Source organism: Diachasma alloeum, unplaced genomic scaffold (assembly GCF_001412515.2).
Source record: "Diachasma alloeum isolate Michigan unplaced genomic scaffold, Dall2.0 Dall_scaffold_00301, whole genome shotgun sequence".
Lineage (NCBI taxonomy): Eukaryota > Metazoa > Arthropoda > Insecta > Hymenoptera > Braconidae > Diachasma > Diachasma alloeum.
The window spans coordinates 445,056-454,396 of NW_021680440.1; the positions used below are offsets into that span (position 1 = coordinate 445,056).

Below are 9,341 nucleotides of genomic sequence, written 5' to 3' on the forward strand. Positions count from 1 at the left end.
GCGTGCCATCTCACCGCGATGTACCTTGCAGAGAGTGAGACAAGCTCACAATACAACCACGTGCCTTCAAACATATACAGCATGACACCAATTTCGATTTTGCGCTTTTTTGTACTCCCCCTCTGCCCCTTCCGCAGCGCGCAGGTTCCGCGATCAAATTCACGTGGTATATATTTACGTGAATTGATTGTACGAGGCTGGGTGGTTACGGGACTTCAGCGATTTTCTGTTACCCTCAAACTGTATTATGTATACAGTGAATAGCGAGATTTATTTGGAATTGCTATTCAAACTTTTGTTGGAACCTGATATAGTGATGGTTGTAGGACGAGGCGCGAGGGGACGTCGTGAATGAAATACGGTCAGGTGAAAAAAATGGTGAATGGAATTTTTTCATTGGAAATAATTTATGTAGATCCGACTTGGCGGGGATTTTTCGCTGCGTCGGAACGTGTTGTGATGTTTTTACAGACTCTCCCTTTCAGTGTCTATGGAAATTGAATTCAAGGAAAATTGATTGAATAAAAAAATAATAATAAGTAATGTTACCCCAAAAAATATTAAGTAAGGTGACCGCCAGGCCAAATAAACTTGCCCTCAATAAGTCAATTTGAACGATTACAAAGCTTTCATTCGGGAGCAAAAAACATATGCCGCTTTGACTTTGAAGAAAAAAAAATCGAAGTAATGGCGCTTACGCCCCTTTAGCTAGACGGGAACGATATACGTTGTTGAATAGAAAAGAACCATTTGCACCGAGCGAAGCGAGGTGTGAAACACGATTCATCGTTCATAGCAAAATGAAAAAAAAAACACTGAACATCTCCTGGCGCCACAGCCCAATTGGAATATGACAGTCATGAGGTGACAAGATCTCATGTTTGTTATCTGACAATAATTGCCATTGCTAATGCTATACGTGTCAAGAAATTTGCTCGCATGTCTACCTCATACTGCTTGATTTGATTTATTCATTCCTCGGTGGATTCATCTGTATTGTCTCCATTTCAGGGTTATGAAGTGGGTCAGGAATTGAATTTAACATTTACATGATTCGTAAGGTGTGATCATATAGTATGTACGTGGGTTATGGAGAGACTTTAATCTTCTGGTATGTGCAAAGTACTTTGCTCGATTAAATTTCATACAGCCCGTGTCAGTCGTATAACTGAGAGATTAATCCACGATGACGTAGCACGCGGTGGATACCGCAAGAGCGAGGTTTATTAATTTATTTTTCAGTTGGTGATAAAACGTTGAATGTAATGTATTTTAAGGTGTAGAGGATATGAAGTTCTCGGGGGATTAAAAGAAATGAGGAGGAGCTTCAGAAAATTGGGTGAATGGCGCAAATTTTTCGTTGTTTTATAGAGATTTTTATGGGGTTGCTGCACGAAGAAAAGTTTTTGATAAAAATTGCCTTATCGTTCTGTAAAAGTCTGTCACAGTCATCGCTTCCCTGAGTTGGGGATTTGGTTTTGATTGGATTGTTCCAGGGGGAAAGTCGACTTTCGCCAAAATCGAATTTTTTCGCCGAGTGAATGCTGATTCTGTAGTTATTGGCCCCTCTAATGCCCATGAAACCCTCGGAGGCGCCAGAAATGTCGAAATGAAAATTTTTTTTCTCGCTTCGCTCGCTCCAGGGTCGAACCACTAACCTCCAATAATTTTCTTTTTTTCCTTTCTCTATTATTAGCGAACTGAGCAATCAGAAAAATCCAACTATAATTCTCTGAATGTTCGCGTAACCAATTAATCTCTCAATCCGGCCACCAATTATCTGAGTTATCCGCTGAATCATAAATCCCCCCGCTGATCAACAAAATAATCCAATAAAAAACTCGTTCCGGTTGATGAATAATCAAGCAACCGAAAGAGCTTCCCAAAGCGGATTGAGCGGGGAATCGGCGATAAATAACTCACTGAATGTATTTTAGGAGAATCAATCCACTCAAACGAATAAAGATTTATCCGAGGGGCTATTCACAGGCGTAATCGTAGTGTCACTCGCTGATGTAATCAATTGTAATCCCAGTGAAATTAATGTAATCATTGTAATCACATGACGATTAACGTTTATAACGATTAACGATTAATGTTTATAACGATTAACGTTTCTGATGCTAATGAAACACTCGGAGGCGCCAGAAGTGTCAAAATAAAAATTTTTTTTTCACCCGCAGCCAAAGTGCCATATTTAGGCTTTTCTCCGGAGGAAAGTCGACTTTCGCCAAAATCAAATTTTTCCGTCGAGTGAACGTCGATTCTGTATTGTCTGGCCCGCCTAATGCCACTGAGACCCTCACTTAGCCCAGAAATGCAGAAATAAAAAAATTTTTTACACGAGGAACTGTACATAGTCCCNTGACGATTAACGTTTATAACGATTAACGATTAATGTTTATAACGATTAACGTTTCTGATGCTAATGAAACACTCGGAGGCGCCAGAAGTGTCACAATAAAAATTTTTTTTTCACCCGCAGCCAAAGTGCCATATTTAGGCTTTTCTCGGGAGGAAAGTCGACTTTCGCCAAAATCAAATTTTTCCGTCGAGTGAACGTCGATTCTGTATTTTCTGGCCCGCCTAATGCCACTGAGACCCTCACTTAGCCCAGAAATGCAGAAATAAAAAAATTTTTTACACGAGGAACTGTACATAGTCCCGTCAGTCTTTTTCATAAGTTGCTCTGGATTTATAAAAGGGGTTATGAAGCAATAAGAAATTATTTGAACACATATCCGTAAACATTAATATGATTTTTTTAAAAGAAGTGCGATTGAGCCTTTAAAATTTAGTAATTCAAGGCTTGGACCAAGCCTTGGCGCCAAGCATTGTTCAAGCCTTATGGACTTAGTCTGAAACGAGGTTATCATTTTGGGGCTGAAGGAGGGCTGATCCAAGGCTCCCGCCTTGGTTGAGCATTGCCAAGCCTTCCTCTAGGGCTTGATGAGTCCTGTTTCTATCGTCAATTCCTACCTGGGTCGGATTTATCTATCCATTTACAGCAAAATGAGTCATTTATGAGAATATCTCATCTTCCTGCATCGTGTTTCCTCCCCGGACAAATCCCTCCCATCAATACAATTTCACAATTTATTTCGTTCCCCTCATGTTTTTACCCGCGGTTAGCAAGAAAATTTCTAATGGCAGTGAGACGCCCAGTGAAGGCGTATCGAGTCGTTAGTGCCTTATACCTTCAAGGCCGCGAATACACCAGGGAGAATAGTAACGCCAAGTGCACTGGCGCTGACTCTCCGGATGGAGCGATTTCAGGTCCCTCGGGGGCTAGCGAGAATAGCGAAAAATATAAAATAACCAAGAGTATATGATGATGAGAAAGAGATGAATACCCCGTCCACCCCCACTCCTCTCTTCACCTTTCGGTGTGCACTTTTATATCCCAAGAAATGGAGGAATTATGCCTGCGAGTTAAAACTCTCAGTTGAAGGGGTGCTTTCACGAGAATCCCTGAAGTGCCTCTTCTCACATATTATTACGATATTTTTATAACAATATGAAAATTGTTAGTGGCTACTTGATGAATATTTGATATGCACAGTGAACCGGGTTTACCACTGTTGGAAAAAAAATTGAAATTTCACGGTGAGTTTAGTGGCAACTCTCGGGAGAACGACGTTACATTCGATTTAGAGGGGAAAAATCGGGAATTTTCATTATGGATTCGAGGGAGTTTGACATTTTTGAACTTTTGGAGGATGAGACTTCCTGAACAGAGATCCTCACCAGTTTCTGATTTACAGAAATAAATTGGTTATTTAATTTTAAATGAGTAATGCGGCAATTCAATCCCAAAAATTTACTCATTTCGAGTAAAAATGTTCGATGTTTAATTACTGAAAACATTTAATGTTCAATTCAGTAGTGAAGCGGTAAACCGAGTTAAGTCGATTTTGACTATTAGCCAGTTTTTGCTGAATATCTTGGAATCTAAGAGAGATAGCAAAATTTTTCTCATGACTTTTTTTATAACGCTTTATTAGCTCTACAAAAAAGGTCATGACAAAGATCTTTCTATCTCTTTTAGATTCCGAGATATTCGTCAAAAACTAGCCAATAGTAAAAAACGACTTAACCCGGTTTACCGCCTCGCTACTGAATTATTTCATAATTGCATCTGACGAGACGAGACGAGACTAATTCCATCCAAAAAATTTCTAGTTTTCAGTAAGAACTTTTGAACTTCAGAACTCTTCTATAAGTTAACTTCAGAACTCTCCAATTATTCTGTCAAAATTCTTAAAAATCCGGAAAATCCATGGAAAAATTGGAAATTCATGTCATTTTGTTTCCAAAAATTCGTGTTCCACTGAAAATCCAATCCCAAACCCCCGAAAGCATCGGCATCTGCAATTCACAAGCGCCCTCCAGACAATTACCCGCGCGAATCCAATTAATCACGCTGATTTCCCCGGCATAATTTCTCTCGGCCCCTCTCCCCCCAGACCAAGACCCAAAATGCGAATTACGACACGTCGTAAAATGAATTCCGCAGCCGCGGGGCGCCCAGCAAGATACCGTTAAGCTCCAGCCCGCCGCCCCTCCCCGCCAGCCCCGAACTTTTCCTTTTGCCACTTTTATTTCCCTCCCCCCGCCCCTCATTTTTCCCTCCATCCTGCAGGATAACCCCGGGGAGCATTTCTCTTATCTCAACCACTCCGGCATGCAGAGGAGCGGCGGAAGGGCGCAGGGTTGCGACCGGGCGGACAAAACTCACTAAGGGCACAGGAGGAAGTGAACTGCTTCGTAGATTTCACCACTTGTGGACGGAAATTAGATGTACCAACCGGCAACTTGTGAAAGCACACTTTTACCCGGGGGAAGGGAGGGGGCGACGGCAGAGAACTGCGAGGGATGGGAGTGGAGCGAGTACGAACAAGTCAAACTGCGCTCAAGGTAAATTTTCGAGTTAGTACATAAGGGTAAAGTCAATGAACGAAGGCGCATTAGAGAAGTAATGCAAAGCCCTGGAAGCTTGCGTAAAGTGGTGCCTCAACCAGTTCAATCCTTCTCGTTATCCCCCCACCGCCAGTCCCCCCTCCCAACTCTCACTTCCACTTCCACTTCTCTGTATACAAGATGAAAAGCAGTCGAGAGGATTCGCAAATTAATATCATCCAGACTCTCTCATTGGCTCTTTCTCTCTCTCTCCGCACTGGAAACCTATGTATAATAGTATCCTGTGTCAATAGCAAATCCCCAACAGTGTGCCAATGTATAGTATGTTCGGTATCTCTCCCGGTTTCTGGGAATTCCCTCTCTCTTTCTCAGCCCTGTTGCAACGACTGTTCGTCTGCTCGAACCCCCAAACTGTCCGGGGGGTGGGGGGCACACGGGGCGCGCTCGGGCGGTTGTCCAAAGTGCAAATCGATATCTCGAGTCGCTCTTCGGATACCGTTTCACGAGATTAGCCAGAGTCCGAACGACCAGGGTGTAAATTCCGAGCCGGATTTCCTCTCTCAAATAAAGGATAAAAGTGTGCGCACCAGCATTATCCTCCGTACTCTACTCACTCAGGCTTTCTCTCTCTCTCTCTCTCTCTCTCTCTCTCTCTCTGTCTCCCCCCCGGCCACTCCCCAATCCTCTTGGACCCTCCGCTGGCACCCGTTTCTGCATTACCTAGTCCCCTTATTTTTCCGATATTACGTTCTGAAAATTGTAGATATAGCGAAACGATATTTCACTTGGTTCACTTTAAGTAAAGTAGGATAGTATACTAGAGTTTCATAAGAAGTGCTCATTGGGGAAGGGACGGGAAAACGAGAAATTCTACCATTTACTCGTTTTTTCACAATTTTAATTTCACGGAGGATAGTGGGGGACCGATGAAATACGGTTGAATAAATTGTATTTCAGGGGAAAAGTGACTTGTGTTTTCGGTAGTAATGTGCAGCCGGGATTTGGGAAAAAGTTTGCGCGTCGGTTGATTCAATTTAACGTGAATTTTCTCAGTTGATATTAATTAGGGAATTATTCGGCGTTGGTGAATTAAGCCGGGGGAAATTGGAGCTGTCAGTCTTGGGGCTGGAGGGCTGTTTTCAGCTGTGTGTGACGCTGGAGAATGCAAACAGACGGATCTGAAATGACTGGGCAGGGAAGTGCTGGGAGACAAGTGAGGTAGATTGAAGGAGACGGGAGACGAGAGGAGAGTGCCAGGGGACAGGTGGGTCTCGAGTGGAATGAAAATGTGAAATCGGTAGGAGATAGCAACTAACGCTTATTTCCGTGCGCTTTGGGGGGAAGAATTAGCTCTGAGAGAGAACTACACTCAAAAGACAATTACTTCTCACCAGTAAAAAGTGGTACTTGGTAATTTACTTGAGAGAAATCATAAACCATAAATTAAATGACAAATCATAAATCATGAATTAAATTATAAATTAATTATTTGAATTAAATTCTTTTCGTGATCATCAGAAATGTCTCTAGAAGAAGTCGAAGTGTTGTCTCCTCTTTACATTGTTTCAAATTCTGTCGTAAAAAAAATACTTGAGGATAGTAAAACGAGCCCCTGGGATTTGCTCTTCTCTCCACTCACCTCCAATGACGGATTAACTGAGCTTCCGCGTGAATTTTTCCACTTAACGTTAATTAAAAAATTATTGAGCGCCAGTGAATTTATCAGGGGGAGATTGGAGCTGTCAGTCGCGAACCCCTTCGGTCGTTGTTTTAAGCTGTGTGTGACACTGGGAAAATGCACTCACAATATACATATGAAAATAACTATGCAGATGTACAATACACTGGTGGTAGTGGGATAGAGTTCGTTTTATTATCACGAAACGCCTCGTATAAGTGCGTTGCATAATGCAACGACTAATAGGGGGGTAATAGGGGAACGTGATTACCGTGGCGCATATAATATTTCGCGCCCCGGCCTGTACGACGATGGGGGCAACTGAGAGGGGTTTACGAGGTACCCGAGATAGGTCCATTGCTCGTTTATAAACGTGGGTGCCCGGTGAATGCCGTGGACGCCAGTATTTGCCCTTCTGATAGAGCTTTTAATGGAATTTAAAAAAACGGGAGAAAAAATGACAACACAACGCTCGACAAAATAAAACACAGCGGAGATGCTGATAAAACAGAAGCGGGTGAATGTAAATAAAAAGAAAATACTTAATGACGCCGAGTTAGTAGGTGTGTATTTGTGATGCATGTACTTACATGCACGACTGCGCAGATCCCAGATCTTGAGTGTTCGATCGTGACTACCGGTCACCACCTTGGACGGTTCACCCAGGAACTTGGCTGCCAGGACTTTAGCGCAGTGGCCTGTCAGTGTGTGCTGTAATAATGAGAGAATATTGGTTGGTTAGAATTGAAATTTCGTGAACAGTTCGGCAGTCGTTTTCGGGCGGGGGATGTTGGAGTCGATTAAAAATCGGAAACAACACTTTTAGCGATTTTTGGAAATTTTAGGGAAGATTTTGTAATAAGTTTCATGAGAGTGACATTCACTGTTAACAATTTTTGTCTGAAATTTCCGATACACCTTGTGAAATTTTTTTGATTATTTTTATCGAAATGAGGAACAAAAAGCGTGACATATTTAAATGGCCCCTGAACGAAAATACTTTTGTTTACACGGAGAGAAATATTCAGTAAAAATTAAGGGACAATTCACGTAATCCGCAGTGGGGAATCGTTTTCCGGCAATTTTCACACTTTTTATTTTACTTCGCTCGCGGATTACGTTTCGAAACGTCATTTTACGTTTTTTTTTCTGGTAATTTTTATTGAATTTTTCTCTTCGTGTACAAGTAAACGAAAAGGCACTTTTCGGTACGAGATGAGTCACGCAGCAGTGAGAAAAAACCAAACGAGTTCTACTTTTGATTTGTTTGTTGTGCTTGAAACATATGGGAGAGCAAATAATACCGGAAATATTAGTGGAATGTATTTAATGGCGTTGTTTTTATTTGCATCACTTGCCATCGGCAGTATTCATGCATTCATTTTCTTCATTCTTTTGTAGTTTTGAGGATTGCTGGATGCAATCAATTATTTCCTCATAAACCCTAATGTCTCAATAAAGATGATTTTTCGTAGTATTTTATGATGATGAAGATAAAATGGCCTAAGATGAAAAGTACCGGGGTGAGTTGTCCCAGGATGAAAAACTTCACGGAGAAAACAGTTAGGCAAGGATTATCTGTAAAATCACGCACATTTTAGTATACGGAAATGTAATCGTGCAGCGAATCGCCAATTCAGTAAGAATTACTTTTCTTGAGGATTCCTTGTGGTTCGTTAGTAAAAAATCACGTCTTGTGCAGTGAAATTTCCCACACCGGTTAGAGTATTCGTTTCTGCAACCCGTGTAAAGGGTTGAATGTGAAATTTTACCATATCGCATTTACTAACAATCATTCTGCTACAGAAAAATTTCTACACATTGACCTAAGTCAATCAACAAATGCAATTACGAAAATTTCGTTATCTCCCTTAGATTCCGAAATATTCCTCAAAAACTGGGAGATAAGTCGACTTAAACCGTTTTACCACTTCGCCACTGAAATAAACAAATAGTCTTCACATGACAAAAATCCTCATTTATTATCAATAAAGAAGTGCTTAGGATCACCCAAAAATTCCTCAATAATATAAAACCCTTCACCGAATGTAAACAGACCCTCAAATAAACCAAAATTGTCCTTGCGCATAAAAACTTTATTTCGACTGCTTAAATATCAGTCAAAAAACCCCTCAGAATGTGCTCCTCTCCCTAATTACTCGCCCTGCTCAATAACTTTCCCACCTCTTCTCTCCACACTCCTGAATCCACGCCCCGCAGTCAAAATATCCAAAAACTCCCCCCAGCGCCCCATAAAATTAAAACCCCCATCCCCCCCCCGCGACTCTAACAAGTGACCCACGATTCATTAGTCCTACCCCCTGAATCATAGTTATAAAATGAACAAAAACATCGTAAAGTAGCATACCGAGTGGTGGAGCAACATAAAAGACACATAAATAATCAAGTACAAGAAAAATTAAACCACCTCTCTTCGAGAGAGAGCGAATACAGCGGCCGCGGGGGGAGGAGGAGAGGAGAGCAGGCGAGGAGGAAAAACTGCATTGCGTAACTCTGTAAATTGTAATTGGCCATGTCAAGGTATACGAGCCGTGGTAACTTTTATAAGCTCATTGAACTCTACCGCCCGGTGAATTCTGCTCACGACGATAATTTAATCGAAACAGCACTGGGGATGAAATTATCCAACAAGTGGTCGTGGTACCTCCCAAAGGGACACACGAGAGATAGCAACGACGGAGTGAAGTATTGGGGTGGGATGAAGTGTTGGCGGGGGGTGGTT

The 9,341-nt window shown here is 41.8% G+C and overlaps 1 protein-coding gene across 4 annotated transcripts in view; it reads right to left on the reverse strand.

Moving 5' to 3' along the window:
* Positions 1 to 9,341, reverse strand: part of LOC107039583 (autophagy-related protein 16-1) — a 234,113-nt gene that overhangs the window by 21,176 nt on the left and 203,596 nt on the right. For all 4 annotated transcript variants that reach the window (XM_015259289.1, XM_015259290.1, XM_015259287.1 and 1 more), the window contains one exon: positions 7,189 to 7,309. In XM_015259289.1, coding sequence (XP_015114775.1) covers positions 7,189 to 7,309 — 121 coding nt within the window. The remainder of the gene's footprint in view (positions 1 to 7,188; positions 7,310 to 9,341) is intronic.